The sequence below is a fragment of the Pelodiscus sinensis genome, chromosome 26, assembly GCF_052426305.1.
Source record: "Pelodiscus sinensis isolate ZL-2025 chromosome 26, ASM5242630v1, whole genome shotgun sequence".
In the NCBI taxonomy this organism is placed as follows: domain Eukaryota; kingdom Metazoa; phylum Chordata; order Testudines; family Trionychidae; genus Pelodiscus; species Pelodiscus sinensis.
In genome coordinates this window covers 3,250,338-3,273,358 of record NC_143077.1, presented here as the reverse complement: position 1 = coordinate 3,273,358, position 23,021 = coordinate 3,250,338, and the positions used below count along the sequence as shown (strand labels likewise).

General features: G+C 54.9%; 2 protein-coding genes across 4 annotated transcripts in view; both read right to left on the bottom strand.

Annotated features, from left to right (window-relative positions):
• SFN (stratifin) lies at window positions 1-1,430 on the bottom strand. The gene has a single exon (XM_006139142.5). It carries the CDS (start codon window positions 1,322-1,324, stop codon window positions 572-574), a length of 753 nt encoding a protein of 250 aa, XP_006139204.2. The 5' UTR covers window positions 1,325-1,430; the 3' UTR covers window positions 1-571.
• A 139-nt stretch (window positions 1,431-1,569) lies between these two features.
• ZDHHC18 (zDHHC palmitoyltransferase 18) overlaps window positions 1,570-23,021 on the bottom strand; it is a 29,141-nt gene continuing 7,689 nt past the window's right edge. Inside the window, exons 3-10 of one of the 3 annotated variants that reach the window (XR_012897651.2) lie at window positions 20,478-20,627; window positions 18,214-18,351; window positions 16,926-16,974; window positions 15,936-16,038; window positions 13,890-13,999; window positions 10,962-11,061; window positions 7,880-7,975; window positions 3,590-6,580 (exon numbers count right to left, since the gene is read on the bottom strand). Coding sequence is in view for 2 of the 3 variants with exons in the window: in XM_075909051.2 (XP_075765166.1) it covers window positions 7,934-7,975; window positions 10,962-11,061; window positions 13,890-13,999; window positions 15,936-16,038; window positions 16,926-16,974; window positions 18,214-18,351; window positions 20,478-20,627 (692 nt within the window). In the remaining variant the exon portion in view is untranslated. Of the gene's footprint in view, window positions 7,976-10,961; window positions 11,062-13,889; window positions 14,000-15,935; window positions 16,039-16,925; window positions 16,975-18,213; window positions 18,352-20,477; window positions 20,628-23,021 lie in introns of all 3 variants that reach the window. The other 2 variants (XM_075909051.2, XM_089773403.1) reach the window with 2 other exon arrangements.

The window sequence follows — 23,021 nt, the reverse complement described above, 5'->3', positions numbered from 1 at the left end:
GCAGGGGTGGAAGTGCAGTTTTATTGGAGAGGGACAGGCAGGCAGCGGCTTCGGCAAGGCACAAATACACGAGGCACCTCAAGTTTGTCATTCGTCACCCGCTCCGAAGATTCCCTCGGCCGGCCGGCCACACCCAGCAGAACCCTGCGGAGCACGGCGCCACAGGCAGCAAAGGGGAGCGCGCGAGTGAGCCGCCACCGCTCCACTTTGGTACCTTCGCCCCGAAAACCAACCTCCGCTTCCCCTTTAAATGTTAATGGCTGGCAGCCCCATCAGGCCCCAGGGCTGGAGCTCAAGGAGACCCGCTGTTACACCCGGGTTGGTGGAATGTGACAGGTGCTCTCCCACTGCAAGAAGATCACAAGAAATGTTGGGGGGGGGAGGGCCAGAGAAGGGGGATTTGTCCCAAAGCTGCCACGAGAGAAGACGGAGTAAAAAGTGGGAATAACATGCACAGACCAGCCAGTCCCCTTTGCTGTCGGACTCCAGGCAGAGCTGTCGGGAGCCGAGCGGCGTCTTACACAAAAGGGGGAGGGGCGGGGAAAGCGACCGTCGCTCGGGGGGCTGCAGTTCAGTTCTTAGGCTCTTCCCCGGCTTGTCCGCCGGCTTCTCCGCCGTCTTCTCCCGCGCACTCCGCCGTCCATAGCGTAAGGTTGTCCCTGAGCAGCTGCATGATGAGGGTGCTGTCCTTGTACGAGTCTTCACTGAGCGTGTGCAGGTCGCCCATGGCTTCGTCGAACGTGGTTTTAGCCAGCGTGATGGCCTGCTCCGGGGCGTTGGCGATCTCGTAGTGGAAGACGGAGAAGTTAAGGGCGAGCCCAAGGCGGATGGGGTTGGTGGGCTGCATCTCCTTCTTGCTGATGTCCATTGCTTCCTGGTAAGCTTTCTGGGCGTTTTCTATGGTCTCCTTGCGGTCATCCCCGGTGGCTACCTCGGCCAGGTAGCGGTAGTAGTCTCCCTTCATCTTCAGGTAGAAGACCTTGCTCTCTGGGTCACTGGCTTTCTTAATGAGATGCTTGTCCAGCAGCCCCAGGACGACGTTGCAGACGTCCTTCAGCTCCCCCTCCACCTTCTCGCGGTACTCGCTCACCAGCGGCGCTTTCTCGTCGCCCTCCTCAGTCTTGTGCTCGATGCTGGAGATGACCCGCCAGGCAGAGCGCTGGCACCCCACCACGTTCTTGTAGGCCACCGAGAGGAGGTTGCGCTCCTCGTTGGAGAGCTCGTCCCCGTGCTCCACCACGGCCTTCATGAAATCTGCCATGTCCTCATAGCGCTCTGCCTGTTCGGCCAGCTTGGCTTTCTGCACCTGCTGGTTTCTGGCCATGGCTGGGAGCACGGGTGGCAAGGCGGCCGGTTCGAAAGGGAGCAGGCAGTCACCTCAGGAGCCTTCCGAGTCTCTGCTCCGCTCTGCTGATGGGATCGGCTTTTGGCTTGGCGTCTCAGCCTGGAGCAAGGGCTGGGCGTGGCGGAAAAGCACTCAGTGAACCCCTCCCCCACTTCCTGCCAGACAGCACTCTCCTTAAAAGGCAAGCGGCAGTGATTCACCTTGGAGCGCAACGGATTCTGCACCTGCCAATGTCAGAGAAATCCATCTTCACGCAAGGCCTCCTTCCAAACAGCGTGCTTGGCTGTCTCTCCTCACGGGCAGCCCTAGCCCCCTTTTGGGCAGCCAACCACTGGCGAGGCCAGGGAGGGCCAGCTCATCTCTCCTGCCCAGAGAAGGACCCTCCGGGGGGAATCTTGCCCTGCGGCTGACCTGCGCTCGGGCTCGCTCGAGACCCTCCAGCACTGGGATGGCCAATCCTGCAGCTTCCAACAGCCCCAAGCGCCCTCCAAAGGCACGTTATCGTTTTAAGTGTGATTGACACAAACGCAGGGAGATTCCCCAGGCAGCTCCTCATCCCATTAGCGTCCTCAGTGGAGTCTGGCTGGGCACCACAGCGGCAGACGTGGCAAGAGGCCGTGACCAAGCTCCTAAACAGACGGGTGGCTGAGCAGCTCCAACATTATAGGGCAGAAGAAGCTCTGAAAACACTGGCAGGTCCCTTGGGCTCTTCCCCCAACAGCAGGTTAATCCTAATCCGGGGCTCAAATCACACCTCGCACTGAAGTCATTTCACTCCCTTTGAACTCGGACTGTGTTGCGGAGCTGGCCTCAGTTTCCCAAAGGATGCGCTTATGGACCAGATGTCAGAAAGAAGTCACCTTGTGCTTGTGCCTGTGCAGCCCAAAGCTGCCTACGGAGCAAAGGAGCAGGTTGGGAACGCCGGGCCGGCACTGGCGGGGAACAGGGCCCCATGACCGCCCCTTCCCTTTGAGGGACGGAGAGTCAGGGAGACCACAATGCTCTCTGGAAGCAAGGCCAAGAGTCGACTGACCGTGGGGAAGGGACGGGATATTTCAAGTACCCCCTCTCCCATTTTAGGAAGGGGCACTCGGGCAACTTGCCGTGAAACGCCTCCGCTGAGACACAGCACCACATCCCCCTGCAGACCTTCTGCTTTAAAATAAGAGCCTCTCAGGCTACTTCCTACCAGCCTGGCTCAGAGTGAGGGGCAGGGGACAGAGCTTAGGCCAGAAAGTAGGCAGAGGCTGGTGGAAAGGACGTTCTAAGACACAGGCCTCACCTCAGCCAATAGAAGCGGCCCTGCATTGTACCCACCCTTGGATTGCTGGGCCTGCGCCTTGCCCCAGTGACTGAAGACACTTGGAAACCCCTTTTTGCCAGGGCTCGGCTGCTCTGGGATCAGCTGCTGCCATTAGAATCGGGCTCTCCTGCTCTCCTGAAGTTTGTCTCTCCAACCGATCGAGCCTGTTCCTACTTGCCAGGGGCTGACTGCTCCACAGGCTGATGCTGCCAGGCGGCGTCCTGACAAATTCACTGCACTGAAACCTGCCTTAATCACTGGCCTTATCTGCTGGGTGGATGCAGCCCTGGGGAGGAGAGGGTGGGGTCGGTAACTCAGCTGTTCCCCTTTGCAGGTAAATTGCTCCAGCTGCCTGACTCACAACTACTCATCTGTGCAAAGCCACAGCTGAGTGTTCCCCCCCCCCCCCCCCCAGCTGATGCTGAGCTCTTGGCTGCAGAAAGGCCCTGTCCTGGCTGATTTCAGTCCGGTGAAGGCAGACACCAGTTGGTGGGACCAGCGTGGCCTGGGGTGGCTCCTGCTCACAGCCTGAGGCTGGAGAACTGGTTTTTAAGGGTTGAGAAAAGCCCACTACTGAGGCTTGAAACTGAACACCTACGGCAGGGTGGACTGAGCACGGTACCTCTCTGGGCCTTGTAACCAGAATATCTGAGCCTCTCCCACCCGCTCTTCCACATAGCGGTCTTCACACCTCCAACGGGCCAGGGGAAAGCACCGTTGTCACCAGTGTATATATGGGGGGGGCGTGAAGGCACAGAGACGAGTGCCCTTTTCAAAAGGGCTTCTGAAAATCCCACTGCAAGTGACTTGCTCAAGGTCACCCAGGAAACCGCTGTCAGAGCAAGGACTTGCCAGTTTCCCATGTCCCAGCCTAGTGCTCAGGCCCCGGCCTTTCCCCTGACACCCCCCCCCCCACACACACACTAGTTTCTAGCCCAGGGCAAGTATTTATAGTCTAGGGAGGGGTGGGGAAACTATGGCCTGGGGGCTGGATGAGGCCCCTGAGGCTCAAGACCCCCCCCAGCATTGGGGAGCCCACGCTGGCACTCCAGCCCCCCACCTTCCCCGTGGGGCTGGAACATGCAAACTCTTGTAGCCTGGGCCCCCAGGCTCTGGTGTAGAGGGGGATGTGGGGTGAGGCTTGCTCCTCCTCAGGCAGAGCTCACGGCAGTGAGGGGTTGGGGGTTTTGTTTTTTGCTTCTCACTTGTGTGCAGCCCCCAACCGACCGTTCTGAGGGTCTGCAGCCCCCCCCCCACCCCACCCCAGCCCAGGACTCTGCCAGGCTAATACTGGTCGGATCTAGGTACTCGTGTGAGGCTGGGCCGGGAGTCCTAGAGGCTGCAGGGAATGATGGGGATGCCATAGCAGGGCACAGGGAAGCTGTTCCTGGCCAAGTCCTGGGAGCGCTAGGAAAGCAGTCAGCCATCTTACAGGCCCTGGGCCTGAGCTAGCGCTCCAGCTAAGTGCTCCTTCATGTCATGCCCCCTCCCTCTGTGGAAATACCCATTCCTGCCCCTTCTGGGGGGGGATAACTGTTCCCAGCCTGGAAAACAATGTCTGATCCATGCAGCCACTGATCTCCACTCTCCCAGGCAAGGGGGCAAGCGCCGGTCTCACCTCCCCCGCCCAGCTGTGATCGCACAAGGGCCCACGCACACCAGGATTACACTGAAGTTTCCCCAAGGAAGCTCGCCCCAGCTGTGGGTCTCACATGGGAACCCTCCCCCATCTCTGTCTGCCTGGGAGTGCCCAGCTCTGAGGCCACACTTCTCAGTGGGAGATCTGTTTATCCCGACCATATCCCACGTCTGTCCCCGGGAGCAGAAGGCAGCGCAGGTCTGCAGCAGGGAAAGCTAGAGCCTGGCCACGCTCTGAATCTCTGCTTGCTCTCAGTTGGTGACCCAGATTAAAAAGCCATGATCTGCCTGGGGCGTACGCCGCACAGCTGTGGCCAAGCCCCCGAGGGGCTGGGGGCTGCAGTGGAAGTGCACAGGCCCCTGTGGAGGGCAGCACCACGTGAACCTTCTCCAAAGGCAGCGGCAGCTACGGCCAAGCGAACTACATGACCTGGGCTGGGCCAGAGCACACACGTGTCCCAGCATTACACACTAGGGCCGGCAGCCTGTCCAGGGACTGCGCTTAGTGCGAACCCCAAGCCTGTTTGCCAAACTGTGGGAGCACGAAGCCGGCCGTCTCTTCGGCCTGACTCACGTGGGAAAGGACCCTGGGGACATGGTGCCGTCTGAAGTACAAGTTCAGCACTAGGCTCGGCAGCCTGCAGTTCCCCTCCCGGGGCCTGCCGGCTGTAAACGTTTGAAGCGCAACGTCCAGCGCGGTGCTCAGCCCTGCTGCGCTCCTCCGGGGCCGGCTCGCCCCGGACTGCCCCTTGCATCCTCATGCTGCGGTGGCCGGCTGCCTCCCTGCGGGGCACCTGAGAGAAAGGCGGCCCCAGGAGCTGCGCACTCAGTCCGACTGAAAGACGTGAATCTGTCTATTAAACTAGCTCTGAACAAGGGAGGTTCGATAGTTTAGCTAGTCCTGTGGGAGGGGCACAGATCACCCCCCCGCAGGGCTGTCGTCTCCTCCCCTCGTGTGCTCCCTGCAGCAGCTCCCACACGGGACTAGTGCTGTGGAGAAGGCCATTTCCAAGAGCCCCGGACTAGCCTGCAAGCGTATGCAGGACACAGCCCCCCCACCCCCGAGCTCGTTTGAACCAGCCCATCCTTCCCTGCAAGAGCCAGAGCCCCCGCCTCAGTTGGGCAGAAAAAGCCAACAGGTCTGCACGGACGAGGTTTGCATCTGGGCAGGCTCCAATCAGGAAACATGGCGACAGTTCAGCAGACCTTTGATGCCTCCCGTTCTTGGGACCAAGCCATGTTTCACCCCCACCTTCCGGGGCCCCCAGCAGTGCCAAGCTGGCTTTAGGGTGAGGACGTTCCTGGCTTTCCGCCCCGTATGGTTAACACAGAAGGTCAGACAGACACACACCACATCTAGCGCTCCACCTTCATTCGCTCCACCCTCTCCAGAGAGCACGCACATGCAGGGCAGCCGGGAGACGTCCCTCCTTGGCGCTGGGGAAACAAGAGCCAGATGCCCATGTACAGTAAATAGGAGAAACTTTATTTTGTTACAAAAGTACAAGGCGTAAATGGATTTCACACCCGCCCAGCCTGTGCCTAGTTCTTCTGCTCAGTCCTTGGGCAGCAGCAGAGTCTATGCGGGGACTGCAAAAGCTGCTACTGACACGGCTACTGCACTTAGGACACCCAGGAAGGGGCTAAGACTCAACTGCAGAACATCTTCACACACTACCTAGGTCGCTGACAGGTGCCCCCTCTGCCTGCACACGCATGGCGCAAGCAGCTCACGGCTGAGGGAGAGGGGCAGCGTACTGGCCGGTTCTGGTAGAAATGCTGCTTCGCAATCCTCTGATTCCAGCCGTGAACACACCATACTGAGCCTGGGGAAGTCTCACCTCCCCGCTCATCTCACTCAATTACGTCAGTCTCTTGAGGGGGGCCACTGTCCCACTGCCGAGTAAGGCTAGTCCCAAGGAGCCCGCAACGGCCTTTGCTCGGTTGCACGAGTCTCTTTCCAGCAGCCGGAGATGGCAGAAACTCCAGTTATTGTGCTCGGAACGGGCGTATTTATGGCTTTATGCTTCAAACCCACAAGGCAACAGCACACGGCAGCTCCACCTGTGGGCTTGGAAAGGCTTTTCCATGGACACAGCAGCAGTCCCCCCCTCTTGCGATGGGGGGGGGGAAGAAGAGGGAACTGTGGGGTGGGGGCAGAGCCCTGACGTGGGGAGGCACAGGTGGTGGTAATGGCTGTTTCAGGTGTTTTCCATGTTCTCTTGGCTCCCCTGGGGATGCTCCAGGAGGCCAAGGGCAACCGTCCTCCAGAGCTCTTTAGTCCCCTGAACATACTGGATTTCGCCCAGTCCGTGCAGGGAAAGGAAAGGCAAGAGGGGGAGAAAGAGAGAGGGGTTAGTACAAGAAATACCAGAGTGAGTCAGGTAACAGGAGCCAGAGCAAGAGGGGAGCTTCCATGCCAGCCACAGGAAATACCAGAACAGGCTGGGGTCAGAGCAGCGCCAGTCCTGCGTTAGCGGAAGCAGCCGAGTGCTGGTAATGCCCACGCCAGACGAGGGCGGGCCGCTCAGACCCCTCCAAACATGCCAGGTAAGCGAGTTATTCCGGACCAACGCTCTCAGGCAGCATGCGGGAGGGGGCACTTAGCAGGGAGAGGAAGAGGCGGCAGGGGCCAGCTTCCCACGGTGATAATGGAGCAGCTCACATGCACCCACCATAGTGTCACTACCCGTTTACTCCAAAGCTGCTAGGCCTGACTCCCTTGCTGCAGACAGCGGCCCCGCTGTAAGCAGGCTGCAGGGGTAGCCGACTTCCCGTGTCAAACACCAGCTGTTCTATGGGCTGTGCTGGGAAGAGGGGAATAGACACTGGAGGCTCCATCGTGCTTCCTGGCAGCTGGGCATGATCAGCGCTCCCCTTCTGGCAGACACCATGGGGCGTGGAAGGAGCAAGATGGGCAGTTAGGGAAGCCAGGCTGCTCCCGCTGAATCCCCAGCCCTTGTCGCTGAGTAACAGCGCCGAGGCAACGCTCCGTTCTCCTCAAAGCACTTGGCACTGGACTCGCCTGCGCCTCGGGCGCGCCAAGGAGGCGTTCCAGGTGACGGAGGCACAGAAGGGGGAGGTGGCTTAGTCACAAGGTGCGTCAGGATTACCAATCCGTTCTGGGCACCCAGCCCTGTGGTCACACCTTGCCGTACAGCCGCAGGGTTTCTCCGTGGACCCTGGCAGCGGCTAAACACTACCACTGCAATTCCTCCTCTTTCAGTCACCCATCGCAGCTTAAAACCCGACTGCCGTAACCCATCAGCATGGGCATCCCAGGGCCCTCCAGACTCAGCCGGATCCACACTGCTCTCACGCTCTGCTAACAATCGGCACGAAGCAAAAGCAACGCCCGGCAGCTCTCAGCCGAGCGCACCCCGCTCTGCCTGCGCCCAGTCTGCAACGAAAGCTTACGCGAACCCGCTGCAAGGCTGGGGGTAAATGCCCCTACTCCCGCCGGGCCCCCTCAGGGCACCTGGCACACACTCCGCACCCACTGGGGCAGCTAGGGCTCCGTGGACAGAGCAAATCATGCAGTGAGAAGGAGTCGGGCCATGGCCTGGGGAGAGGAGACGAACATGCTCTCTTACCAGCTAGCCCTCAGAAAGCAGGGCTAACATCCAGAGAGGGGGAGTTAGATCCCATCAGGCTGTGCAGGAAATGGCAAAGTCTTGGCAGGCATCCTCCTGGGGAAGACACCAGAGATTATGCTCGGGAGGGATGGTCAGGCTGGGCTGGAGAGGAAGCCCTGCGTTAGGCCATGCTCAGATTCTGGGACGGCACTGGACTGGGCTTGACAGCGAGCGGGGCAGGAGAAGGGGGCTTAACCGAAGGCCTCTGAAGGAAGATGCAGTTTGACCTGTCACATCTCAGCAGCTGCAAGCCTGAGAAACCAGAGGGGCAGGCCATGCTGCGGGGCTGGCAGCTGTGCATACCTTCCCGCCTGCTCCTGCTGGGAGGATCGCAGAGGTCAGGCAAGCCTTGCCGCTGGAAGAAGCCATCTGACCTTCACTGGACGGACAGACACCCATTACTCACCCCACTGCAGAAGCTGAGGGACATGCCTCCGAACCCAGAAAAGGAAACACAAACCCCCAAACAGTTAACTCTTTAAAACAGAACTTTATTACAGCAAGTAACAAGAGAAACAGGTTCGAACAGAAGTGTAAGTCCCCACCCAGGACTCCTGTAGGAGGCAGCTCAGTTTTCCTGCCCTTCCCACAGCATCTGCTAGTCCTACCCCTACACAGGCAACGAAATTCTGCGCCGGGGCCAGGGCGAGCCCGTGCTGTTGTGTTAGGAACGCCGGCTATCTGAACAAGGGGAACGGGAACCGCCATGCCGCATGCTCTAGGGAAGAGGGGCCTTAGGGGGTTATTGTCCAGAAACAGCCATGGCTGTTGTGGCCAGGCACACATGCACCAGCCTTGCGTGCCCATCGGGCAGCGCGCACAGCGGCAGAGCGAGCTTGCCTCACCCCCAAGCTTCAGGGGTTACCCCCAGGGCTGACCAACCGTTCTTTGTCTCAGCAGCCAGCAGCAGGGCCACTAACACTGGTGTGGGCGGGAGGCTACTCCACTAATGTCAGGGGCTGGCTCCGGACCAGTCGCCCTGCTGGAAGGGGACTGAGACCAGCATGGGGAGCCCAGCCCGACATACAATTTAACAAGGCAGCAGCCCCACACCCCCGGCTACACCAGATCAACGCACTGACAGCAGCAGCCGCCGCCATGCCCCGTCCCTCCTGAGCACCGAGATCTCTGCACAGAGCCCGAAACGTGAAGCAAGAGGAATACTGACGGGATGGAAGATTTTCAAATCTCCAAAAAGGAAGGGTCTGAGCGCGCCACAGATTCTTCTCAGTGAAGGCTTCTCTTAAAGCCCCACCTAAAGCCACAGCAGCATGTAAATGCAGGCCCCAGCTCCAGGCCGTGGGCGGTGGAGGGTCGGGGCCCAGCTCCGGCACTGCTCTTTGAACGCTGGGATTTGACACACTACACAAGTGCCAAAAACCAGGGAGGAAGGAAGCACATGGAAAGTGAGAACACCACACTGGATGGGGGTGGGGGGCATTTAAACACTGTCCCACGGCTCAGCAGACTGACTCACAGGGGCGGGAGACGCTGCCAGCCCCCTCCACAGCACCCATGTCCTCCTTATGTCGGGCCAGTCTCTGCTAGCTTGCTGTCAGTCACAATGGGCGAGGCAAAACACAGGGCAATACCTTTGCGCCAAGCTGCCCCAAGAGGCACTGACTAGTGAGAAAAGCACAGGTGAGACGGACAAACGGGCTTGGCAGCGGGTGCACACTGCAATGCCGTGTGGCCGAGCCCAGAAGAAACGCTGCACACCTCTAATCTGGTGCCAGGAGTAGGTACCGCGCGATCCAACCCGACATATAAAAAAACATTACTTAGAAAAAACATCTACAAAATTGTGCAAAAATACCCAGCAGCTTTTAATAACCACACTTCAAGTATTGCTCATGTGTCTGTAACTCTCCGCTACACGCTCGCCAGCAAGAGTAACCCCCGGCAGAGCAGCGAACACCTGGGAAGGAACCACACCAGCAGGGATGGCGCATCCCGGAATAGCCACCCTCAGGCAAAAACTCAGAGGAATCATTGCTGGAGAGCCAGCAGGCGAGCCCATTCACTCTCCTACTGGCCAGGAATCCAAACCCGGAGCAGGCTAACACACACCAGCTCCCGAGCCACCCAACGTGGGCGTATGGTGCCTCTCCCCCGCGTCCATCCTGAGGCTGGCATGAACGCGCTTTTCACATGGAGCCCACTCCCCCTCAGCCACCCAGGGCTGGGCGGGCGTCCCACAGGTGACCACTAAAAGGCAACATCTCCCAAGATGCCTGACAGCCAGTGCAGGGAGCTCGCTCGGCCGTGCCCTGGTCTCTGCGGCTGCTTACCGGCTGACATGGCTGCACCCCAAGGAAGGGTTGGACAGCACCTTCCTCTGTGACCCAGCACTGAACACCAACCGGGATGGCACACCCACTTGCCTACCTACGCTCATTGTCCATAGGGCTCTGGACCCTCGCAGCGGTCCCCAGGACCTGGGAAAGAGAATGCCATCCCAGCCAGCCAGCCTCCATTCTACAGAGCACCAGTGCGGCTGGGAAAGTGATGCCCAGGTGGGACCGTGCTTTACACAGACACACAACGCGGCCCCTCGCTCTGCTGGAGCAGAAGCGCTATAGGGAGACCTGGCTTTCAGCCTTCGTCACCCCCCAGCCCCAATCCCCAACACGGCCCAGGAGGTGGGATGTGTGTCCACCTTCCTGCCCGCAGCGCCCTCTGTGCATCCCTGCGGGGCATGTGGCAGCTCTCTGGAACGGACACTCCAAGCTTGGATGATTTGAGACGTTGGGGTTTCCCAACCAGCCTTTCTTGCTTCCCAGCTGTGGTTGGAGTCCCTCTCCCCAGGGATGGCTGAGGTCCTGCTCAGCGTCAGGCTGTAGCAGGTGGAAGTCCAGGTAAGCCAGCTCACAGTGAAACCAAACATAAATAAACAGAAAGGCAGCGCTGGGCTGAGTCCTTGGCAGCTCTGCCCCACAGGGCTGTCCTGCCTGAGCTCAGGGAGATGAGAACAGGGGACGGTGCTGGCTGGAGCGAGGCACCGGACTACATCACAGCCCTGCTAGGGGACGTCTCCTACCATGCTGGTGTCAGTCTTGGCTCCAAAGGAGGGGATTTCACTCTTGGGACTGGACGGGGTCCCGGCCTCAGGCTGGATAAATCCTCTTCTGTCTATTAAACTAGAAAACAAGAAGGTGGAGAGGGGAGGGATTAACACACCTGAATGTCCCGGTGTCACTTCATTACACTTACACTGGGTTAGTATTTCTGGGGTGCACCCAGCAAGTTCAAATTGGTTCCTTCCAGCAAAAGAGACACTGGCTCAAAGCACTGAAGCATTCAACTGGCTGAGAGCTACGAAACCTGGGTAGGGGTCAAACTCCCGACAGCCCAACACAAGAGAGGATTTTAAATCTGTCCGACTGCGCCCTCTTGTGACTAAACCATGGTAGTTTTATTTTTCCAATTCATAGCTGCTAAGGCCTGCTTAACTATCTGAGCTCCGCAGATGGAAGGCGTTAGGCAGGACAGACCCAACAGGGCTTTTGGAAAGTTACAAACCAGATTTCAGTTTTAAAAATATCGTTTCATGAAATGAAAGAGCAAACACCACTACTCCCTGGACTCCGCGACACAGGGAAGAGCGGAAGGTGGAACTCAGTGGTCTATTTTCATTGTCCCTTCAGTGAAACAGAAGAAGGAAATCAGCAGACATGAAGCCAAGTCAGAGAGATGTTTGGCATTATTCTTTGATAGGATAACAAGTCTTGTGGATAAGGGAGATGCGGTGTACGTGGTAATACCTAAACTTTAGTAAGACATTGGATAGTCTCACACGATCTTCTTATCAATAAACTAGGCAAATACAACTTAGATAGGGCTACCAGAAGGTGGGTGCATGACTGGCTGAATAACCGTTCTCAGAGAGTAGTTATTAACGGTTCAGTCATGCTGGAAGGGCATAACAAGTGGGGTTCCACAGGGGTCTGTTTTGGGACTGGTTCAATATCTTCATCAACAATTTAGATATTGGCATAGAGAGTACACTTATTAAGTTTGCAGATGACAAGCTGGGAGGGGTTGCAAGTGCTTTGGAGGATAGGGTCATAATTCAAAATGATCTGGACAAACTGGAGAAATGGTCTGAAGTAAATAGGATGCAGTTTAATAAGGACAAATGCAAAGTGCTCCATTTAGAAAGGAACAATCAGTTTCACATACACAGAATGGGAAGTGACTGTCTAGGAAGGAGTACTGCAGAAATGGATCTAGGTCAGAGTAGACCACAAGCTAAATATGAACCAACAGTGTGACGCTGTTGCAAAAAAAGCAAACATAATTCTGGGCTGCATTAACAGGAGTGTTGTGAGCAAGACACGAGAAGTCATTCTTCCACTCTACTCTGCGCTGATTAGTTCTCAATTAGACTACTGTGTCAAGTTCTGGGCACCACATTTCAAGAAAGATGTGGAGAAATTGGAGAAGGTCCAGAGAAGAACAACAAGAATGATTAAAGGTCTAGAAAACATGACCGACTGAAGGAATTGGGCTTGTTTAGTTTGGAAAGGAAAAGACTGAGAGGAAACATGATAGCACTCTTCAAGTATCTAAAAGGGTGTCACAAGGAGGAGGGAGAAAAATTGTTCTCCTTGGCCTCTGAGGATAGGACAAGAAGCAAGGGGCTTAAACTGCAACAAGGGAGGAGACGTCCCCTAGCAGGGCTGTGATGTAGTCCGGTGCCTCGCTCCAGCCAGCACCGTCCCCTGTTCTCATCTCCCTGAGCTCAGGCAGGACAGCCCTGTGGGGCAGAGCTGCCAAGGACTCAGCCCAGTGCTGCCTTTCTGTTTATTTATGTTTGGTTTCACTGAGGGCAGTGTTTAATCACTCTGACAGTTGCCCAGGGAGGCTGTGGAATCTCCATCCCTGGAGATATTTAAGAGCAGGTTAAACAGACATCTATCAGGGATGGTCTAGATGGTGCTGGGTCCTGCCATGAGGGCAGGGGACTGGACTTGATGACCTCTCAAGGTCCCTCCCAGTTCTAGTGTGCTAGGATTCTAGGATTATTCCTGCTTTAACGACAGCAGCAGATAACTGGCATGGAAGGGAATTTGTCAGGATCAAAGCGAATAGGAAATGTCTGTGGCCTTTTAAGGACAGAGCCTCCAAATCGCCCGACTCGGGACAGCATTGGCCACTTGCCAGAAGTCTAAGGTTTCTATAACAAGTGATGACTAGGGATGTTAGCTATTTGGTAATGTAATAGTTGTGTAACCACATGAAACCTTAGTTCAATGGTACCTGGAAGCAGGGCTGGCAGCTAGTGCATTCCTGGCCCCCCGCCACCCCACACTGCTCCCTGCACAGACCAGCTGCTTGCTGCCCCACAGCAGCGGGGATGCAGAGCAGCCTCTGTCCGTGGGATGTTCAGGCCTACCGCAAACAGAGGCTGCTTTGTGGCAGCCTCCCCTGCCACTCCCCGCTGCTGCCTCTGGAAGAGGTAGCCGTGCAGGAGGAGTCAGGCAGCACCACAGAGGCAGCAAGCCAGCTCTCCCCAGCACCAGCTCCTGCTCTCCACCCCTTGCAGAGGCAGCAAGTGGGGGGGGGGGAAGGGGAAACGTAGGCGTATTGGTTAATCTTGTCAACTACGATGATCAGTTAACTGTGCAGTCGACCACATGTTGACATCCCTGGCTCTTACCATTAGTTGCTGAGCCCTCCTGTAATGGCTCCCTCCCCCTCTTACTAACACAGCAGGGGAAATTCCAGTTGTACTCAGTTTACACCCTAAAACAAAAAGTCTGAAGTTCCCTAAATGAAGCAGAGTTCAATGGATGAAAAGTAACAGTCAGCACCTGCCAATCCCTCTTGGCCTGAGCCTCGGAGTCCCCCAGCACGCCCCTCCCCAGAGCCCTGTGCCGCCCCTGGGGGCCAGTGTTAACCTCTCCTCTCTCCACTGCCGCACGGGATGCACGTCCGGAGCCCAGTGAGGATCGGAGGCTCTTACCTGGGATGGAATGGCCCACACAACACTGCACAGCAGTTGGTAAGGATGCTCTTATGGCTGTAGGGATTGGCAAACTCCGAGCCTCTCTTATTTGACCATGACCCTTTGATCTGCAATTGAAAGGACATAGGCTGATGAGAAAGTACAGCCGCTCCCTGACTTACGGCCACCTCCACTTATGACCATCCGCACTTATGACCAAAGCGGTCGTAAATGCAGATCCAAGTTACGAACGGCGATCCGCGCTTACAAACAGTGCGGTCGCCATGTAACTCTATGGGATCCGAGTTACAAACAGTTCGAGTTACGGACCAAGTGTTGGTTCGTAACTCGGAGAGCGGCTGTACCAACCTGGTGAGAGGGGATGGATGGTCAGTGCTCTGCTATGGACAGCAGCCCCCCCCCCACCGGACCCTCCACTGCTTGAGAAGCCCAGGACTGAAGTGACAGACATGTCCCAAGTGCCCCACAACACGGCCCCCACTTCCCGGAACTCCCACTCCTCTCCATGGCAGTGTAGGGCAAGTATCAGAGACACAAAGCTCCCCCCTCCCACCGCACCAAGCAACCTCTCGCTTGTGTCCTCTCTAGAGCAGCGTGCCCTACAGCTTTCTCCAAGCGTGCCCACTAGAGTGCCACACTTCCCGCATGGTGTGGTAGGCCCCACACTTGGCCTGGTGGTTGGAAACCTGCCCCCCTGCTCCCCGTGTTTCACTTCACTCATTTCTGGTTTGCCAAATTTAGACAGCGAGCTCTTCAGGGCCAGGGCTCATTTCAGCAAAGCACTTGGTGCGCTCCCGGGGCTAAGCCAACAGCAGGGAGGGGAGGGCACAGGCAACCCTGTCAACGTAAAGAAACCTACCAGAGGAGCCTGCACAAGGAAACACCGTTGCCTTGAAATCCTAGCCACGGAAGCTGTAGGCGTCCGATGGCGTTCCAGGTCCTGCTCCCACCCCCGAGCCCTGGTCAGCTTGTGTGGGTTTACACTCCCGCTTCCCTTTTTCACTTCCTCTCCCCATGACAAGGTGGCCACTCAAGCAACAAGGAAACTGCCTACATAGCATGGGCTCAGTCACACGGTGTAATTCCCATGAACCTCAGTGGGAATCTCAGCTGTAAAACCCAGCGGAAACTGCCCCAAAGTGCTGTTACACCCACTGAGTAGAAGAGCAGGGGAACCATTCTCTCTGGGACAGCAACTGTCTCTTGTAACAAGGGGTCTAAATCCTTCAGATAGTGTAACTGTCAAGTCCCTTTAAGCAGCCAGACAAAGCCAGCTATGCTACCCGGGCACTTCTCACCCCCATTACACTAGTATCTGGGCAGGTCACAATCTTTCATGCACATTTATCTTTATAAAACCCCTCTGAACCAACTCCCTTTCAAAGAGGAGGATTCAAGGCAGAGCGAGAAACTACGGGACTTGCCCCATTCACACAGGAAGTTTGTGGCAAGAGAAAGAATTGAACCAAGTAACACCCACCCACCCACTGAGCCTCCTCCCCGTCGACTGGTCAGTTGGTGAGCCAGATACTGGGAAACGTCATGTGTCAACACATGGTAAGCATCCGTGTCTGAACTAACAGGATTTGAAACAGGACTTTGCATCTACCATACTCAAGGCAAGTCCAGTTTACAAATGTGTTAGCGGCTCACGGTCCATCTTAGGGGCAGCGCAAAGGTTCAAGTGCATGAGCTAGCATGTTAGAACATGACCAATTGCCCTAGTCTTCATCCAGCCAACCACCACACGCTGTTCTCACTTTTGCAACCCCCGCGTTCTGCCTGTGTGCGCAGTCATGCTTTGCTGGGCTACTCCAAGTAGAGGGAGAGGGGCAGCCCAAAGGTGCCATCTTTATCTTCTCTGTGATAAAGTACCCCAAACACGTAGGGCCGCTCAGAACGCCTTGGACACTGCTGCAGAGGCAGCAACAGATCTGGGGCGGAGGTCTTCATTGCTTGGAAAGGAATGGGCTTCACGCTCAGAGGTGGGGTTTACGCTTTCCCGGTCCTGTTCTATGGAAGGAGATCGGCGCGGGTACTTACGTCTTCATTTGTCGTCAGGTTGGAGGCGACTAGGTAAGTGTGAAAACCTGAGAGGCCCAAAATAGACCAGACTGAGAAAAAACATATCACCAGCTCCAGCACAGTGGAAAGAGTCAAGGAATATATATATACACACACACACACACACACACACACACACACACACACACACACACACACACACACACACACACACACACACACACACACACACACACACACACACACACACACACACACACACACACACACACACACACACACACACACACACACACACACACACAGCCCAGTAACGGAGCAGTTAGTCACTGGAGACATTCACAGCAACTGTGAGGACTCGGGAGGGCGGGGGGACAAGGCCAGGAACTTAGGGAGGGTCATGAAGGCCTCAGCACGGTTCCCTTGCTTTAGAGAGGCTGACAGACTTCTAGCAAGGAAATAGTCTCTCCTCCTTATCCCTTCCATTAGGGAAAGGGGCCATGCCCTCGCGAGCAAGGAGGGGGCATTCCAGCTGACAAAGCAAGCATGTGACTTCCTTTACACCTCCCAGGCTATTCTTCGAGTTTCCATCAAGGGAGAACTCACTCTGCCTAATGCAGAGACATCCCTCCCCTTTTCGCTGTCCTCTCCCACGCGTCGGAAAGCAAGCTTGCCTCTAACCCTTGTCTGTCATCCCCGAGCACAGGGGTCTGGTCTGGCAACTGGAAAGAGATTGTCTCACCAGCTGGGCTACAGGATCTGTACCTCCGCACGGGAATGCAGAGACATCTGCCCGTCTCTGCCCGTGGGGGAGGAGACCATGTGCATTAGGGCTTCTAAAGCACACGGAGATAATCGGAGAAAAGGGGCTTATTGTATGTTGTAAGCCAGAACCCCTTCCAGAGAGCTACAGCTGTGGTGTTTCTCCTCCTATCCCCTGCAGGGATCCAGCTGCGTCAACGCACAGGGAGGGGAGTGGATGGGAAGAAGCAGGCTCTAAAAGGATATCTCGCTGGTGTTGCCTTCAAAGTGGTGAGGAATCCATTTCCCTGAGAGCCTGCAAAGCAAACAGGACAAGATGCTCTGCTCAAGAAGGCACATTTACATCGCCAGCCAATTTGTCTGGCTTCACGCAGCCCAGAAGGCCACATGGATCTGCCCCCGTCTAGCTCTTTAAAAAACAAAAACAAAAAAAAACCGTGGCTCGCAGCGAGCGCTCGGAGAGGCTCAGGGGCTGAAAGCCCAAGCTGTCTTCTACCAGAGCCATTCCTAAGCATAAAGGCAGTGTGCCCAGACACCACCAGCCCGCTGCAGCCCTGACACAGGCTGTACCCTACTTGCTACTGGCAGGCGGTAACCCTCTCGCCAAAGCTCTCAGAGTTAGAATGTAAGAACATCAGAATGGCCAGACTGGGTCAGACCAATGGTCCATCTAGCCCAGTGTCCTGTCTGCTCACAGTGGCCAATGCCAGATGTCCAATAGGGAGGGCACAACAGGTAATCATCACTGATCCCTCTCCTGTCAGACAGAGGCTAGGGACACCATTCCTACCCATCCTGGCAAATAGCCATTGATGGACCTAACCTCCATGAATCTATCTAGCTCTTTTTTGAACCCTGTTAAAGTTCTAGCCTTCACCACATCCTCTGGCAAGGAGTTCCACAGGTTGACGGTGTGCTGCATGAAAAAAAACTTCCTTTTGTTTGTTTTAAACTTGCTGCCTATTAATTTCACTTGGTGACCCCTAGTTCTTATATTGTGGGAATAACTTCTCCTTATTCACTTTTTCCACCCCAGTCATGATTTGACAGATCTCTATCATATCCTCCCTTAGTTTCCTCTAAGCTGAAAAGTCCAAGTCTTTTTAATCTCTCTTTATATGGGACCCGTTCCAAAGCATTTTTGTTACCCTTTTCTGAACCTTTTGCAATGCCAATATATATTTTTTTAGATGAGGCGACCACATCTGTACACAGTATTCACGATGCGGTCGTACCATGGTTTTATATAGAGGCAATAAGATATTCTTGGTCTTAATCTCTATCCCTTTTTCAATGATTCTCAACCTTCTATTTGCTTTCTGACTGCCGCTGCACGCGGAGTTACAGTTCCCTCCTGCAGCTCTCAAGCTGCTTCATTCAGACGACTGAACAGTGCAAAGCCCTGAATCTCCTGATCTGTCACCGAGTCATATGCAAACTTAGAAGCTGCTTCCCCACGTGCTAACCCAGGTGCCCAAGTTCGCCCAGCCAGGAGGGTGAGGCAGGGGTTCCCCCTACCGCCTGCAGTACTTACGCAGCGTGAGATGGGTGATGACACAAGCGAAGATGAAGGCCGTCAGGAAGGAGAGGGAGAGGATGAAGGCGTAGAAGTAGCGATAGTTGCGCTTCCCCACACAGTTGCCCACCCACGGGCAGTGGTGATCAAACCGCTCTGAAACCAGGCAGCAAGGAAAGGGCATTAGAACGTCTTGCTCCCCACCCCCCACCCCTGGGGTGAATGCTGCAGAGCCGCAGGGACCCCTGGGACTGCAAGCCAGCCCTTCGTCCCACCCTGCCAGCCTAAGATTTCAGTCCAGAAACTGACCAATAGGACAGCCTCACTAAACGTAGACTGTACTTCGCAATCGGTACATGTGCCCTTCTTTACCTTTCAAAGGACACCAGCCTTAAAATCACTTTCACCCAAATACTGTCCTCACTACCTGTGGCTGCTCGCAGGGTTCCCTCTAAACCGCACAGCTTCACAGGTGATTGATCAGCCCCGCCCAGTCAGAGTGGAGCTGACTGACTGGGCAGGCCTGATTAGTCACCTGTGAAGCTGTGCTGCCCCCGCAGCTTAAAGGGAAGACTAGTTGATCCTAATACCAACAATTACTAAAACTGAAAGGCATTACAAAGAGGCTGTGTCTAGACTGGCCAGTTTTTCCGGAAAATCAGCCGCTTTTCCGGAAAAACTTGCCAGCTGTCTACACTGGCCGCGTGAATTTCTGCAAAAGCACTGACTTCCTACTGTAAGAAATCAGTGTTTCTTGCAGAAATACTATGCTGCTCCCGTTCAGGCAAAATTCCTTTTGCGCAAAAGTTTTGCGCAAAAGGGCCAGTGTAGACAGCTCAGATTTGTTTTCCGCAAAAAAGCCCCGATCGCAAAAATGGCGATCGGGGCTTTTTTGCGGAAAAGCGCATCTAGATTAGCACGGACGCTTTTCCGCAAAAGCACTTTTTGCGGAAAAGCGTCCTTGCCAATCTAGACGCTCTTTTCCGAAAATGCTTTTAACAGAAAATGTTTCCGTTAAAAGCATTTCTGGAAAATCATGCCAGTCTAGACGTAGCCAGAGGGAATGCATGTCTCTTCCTTCACTCTGTACATGTGACAGAACTGTGGGGACTCATTGCCCCTGCATTGATCAGTTTTCCCTCCCCATGTGGATAGAAAAAGCATTTTAAAGTTAGGAAAATTTGATTTTAAAGCCACAAAAGCAACCCAGGGCAGATGCCCTATACCTGAAAATACTTCTGACTCACTAGATTTCAAGCGGGCAGACAACAAGAGTAGCACTACAGGCAAAACTTTAACCACCAGGGAAATGCAGCCACCTCGGAGGTAGAACATATCAACTCTTTCACGGCTCATGGTAACTTTACCAAAGAGTTTAACGCAGGACGTGAAGAGTAACCTACCCAGTTAAAACCACAGGGCTGTAGAATGAAATTACCCAAATGCTGAAATGTTGCCAACATGGATTAACACTCCTACTCTTGGGAAAACACACACAAGTACCAAGCCATCTTTTGTAACCACAAGCTGACAAGCCCTGCCACTGAGGTCTCACCCACAAAACTGCAACTCTAGCAGAACAGCACTGCTTAATCTTACACCGAGGCTTTGGTCCAAAAGGCAGCTTGCTAGCTATGAAAAGCTGAAGCATCCCGGAGGTTAAGTACAGCTCAGGCCTGACAAAACTGGGTGAGGCTGCACCCCATGCTACCGAGCGACTCCCACAGCTGTCATGCCTCATCCTTGAAAGCTGCTCAGTAGCTCCTCAAACTCCCTGTCTGAGCCATCCTCTTTAGACAGGTGACCGTGATCTTTTGTGGCACTTCTGAGGTCAGTGATCTCATCAGTCCCAGGCTGTTCAGCATCCACAACTGCTAATGTCATAGGTGGACTGGGAGGGAAGGCTGTACTCAGAGAGGCTGACAATTAATGAAGTAACAAGAGGACGCCAAGTGGACCTACCATTCACCTACACTCCTGCACATCTGTCTGCCTGACTGACAGCCTCTTAAACGGCTCTTCCAGAGACACTGGCCTAAGTGTGAACCTTACTGCCCTGCTGCATGCCAGTCCCTCTCACACCTGCAAGTTTGGATCTCCTCGACCCTTTTGTTCACTCCGTCATTTAGCCTCCAGCTCCCCCTCCCATCTAGCACACGGGGCAGAAGGGCCAAGACAGAAGGGCCCTGTATGGTGAGGCGGAAAGGTTTTCCTTAAGAACTCAAACTGGGACCACATTTATCTATGGAGATGTCACCTGCGCCCGAGCCCCTGGGACTTACCTACACAGTTGTCGCAGACACTGCAGTGAGAGGTCCTGGGGGGCCGGAACATTTTGCAGGTGTAACAGTACTTCAGTTTCACCACATATTTGTTTATAACCACTTCCATGGTTCGGGCGGGCGGGCGGTAGGTGGACGTGCCCATGCTATCTGTGGAGTGAGAGTGAAGCAGGGAGTCCGGCTCACATAGGCCCAGCCACAGAGGCCGTGCTCCTCTTGGGTGACAGAGCTCGGAGTGGTAGGATCGTGCTGAAAGCCGGAGATGCAGCGTGACCTAGAGCCATTTGCAAACTTTTTTCCCTCATGATTCAGTTGGAGGAAATCATTGATGCCATGACCCAATACGATGTGACTGGAGCGTGGGCTCCGGGGTGGGGCTGAGAGTGAGAGTTTGGGGTATGGGAAGGGGCTCTGGCTCGCGGAGGATCAGGGCTGGGGCAGGAGGGGCTTACCTGGAGTGGCTCCCAGGCAGCGGTGCAGCAGGGGTGTGCTAAGGCAACTTCCTGCCTCTCCTGGCACCGCAGAACATGCTACGCCCCAGAAGCAGCCAGTTCCTAGTCATTGGGAGTGCGGAGCTAGTGCTCGGGGTAGGGCAGTGCGAGGAGCCCCCCACCCCCCACTTAGGACCAAAGCCTGTTGTTGGCTGCTTCTGGGGCACAGCGCAGTCTGTGGTGCAGGACGGGCAGGGAGCTGCCTTAGCCCTCCACTGCTCACCTGAAACCCCCGTGCAGCAAAGAGACCCAGGGCCTGACATTCCCCCACCTAGTCCTGGGTCACGACCCGTCATTTGAAAACCACTGGCTTAGGGGACTGAGCTCAAGATGGGGAGCCAGGACTTCCAGGGCTTTAATCTTAGCTCTGGCCATTGCTCAGAGTGTTAACCTAATCTGTGTCCCACAGGGATGACACTGATCCGCCTCGCAGGGCTACCGAAAGGGATGGAAAGGCTTGGAAAATTGGAGGCACCATGTACACAGTCAGCACGAGAACAGCCACTCACACTAACTCGTCTCTAGAGCACAGAGGAAGGAAGCCAAGCTCCTCTCCAACAGCTCTCAACCAAAGGAAGTAACAAGATGTTAACACATACGATGTGCTTTCAACTGGTCTGTGCACCCGCAGCACAGCTACAGGTAAGGAGCAGTAGCCTTTGGGAGCACAGTCATGGGAGACCCTGCCCTGGCTCCCCATCCCCTAAAGCTGGCAGGAGCTCAGCTCACGCCATTGATCTGGACTAGGTTGGCCTGAAACCAGGGGCTGGGATGAGTCAGCCAGCTGGCCAGGTGGGGGACAGGGGAGAGAGAGACATGGGCTGCTCGGGGCTCCAGCAGCTAGGGGAATCTTGGGGCTCAGGAGCATGGGGCCTCGAGGAGGAATGTATTCCCTCTGACAAGGCCACATCTTGAAGACTTATTTGTGCATGTAGCCAGAGGGTGCTGAGCTGGGTGGACACAGTGGTGGGAAGGACAGCTCTAAACATTCATGCATGTCACTTTTCTAAAAAAATAAGCCCTTTGATATCACAACACAGAGGGCACCTCATGCTTTTATGAAGGCTTCAAAAACTTGGTTTGACAGACTCAGGCATGTTAATGCAGCCCATTCATTTTCTCTTACAAGCAATGGCTGACAGGGCAGGTAGCCCCTGCGGTGGGCTGTAGGGATTTTGAAACAAAGTGAACCAACAGCTAGCTAGTTTAAAGACCTCCCACAACATGGTTATCTGGGTTTAGACAGACCTTTTTTTCCCCTATAATGATTTCCAATAGTGACACACTCCAGAAGCCTCTTAGTAGTTTTGCTAGAGCATTTGTTCTAGAAGCAGGCCATGTTGTCCGAACACACAAACTTACTGTCACATAGCCATCAAAACAGACAAACACCTCTTACAAGAGCTGTGATGACCTATGAATCCAAGAGTCCTACAAGGCCAGTGGCTAGTAGCCCCCAGAAATACTAATTCCCTAATTAACAATCTGGGGGATAAATGCCAAGTGTAAACACAAGCTCTCTCCACAGATTTTAAGTCCCTTCCAATCGAGAGGAAGATTCTGCTGGGTGCAGCTAGAACGACTGTTTCAAATTCATTAATAAATTGCATTAGGACTACACGATGGGCTCCCTGACCCATCTATGTTAGCTCTTCGTTTGGCAACACAATAAGAAGGCATCACGTCATTTGGCCTGGGAGCTCAGTATCTAGTCTGCAAATCTGTTTCTGGAATAAGCCACCTATTCCTGAGTTCATAAAAAAGGGCCAGACAAATGGGGAATCAGAGAGTGGGTAGGTAACAAGAGCAGCTGGGTGAGAGAGTGATGAGTAGAGTTTGTTAGCACTGGACTTAGAGAGGATGTGCTTCAGTGATACTAAGGCTGAGATTATTAAATAAACCTAAAGAATTAAGTACCAAATTCCCACTGAAAATCAACAGAAAGTGGACACACTCTCTCAGGGTATGTCTACACTTGCTCCCTAGTTCAAGCTAGGGGTGCAAATGTAGCCGACCGAAATTGCTAATGAAGCACGGGATTTAAATATCCTGC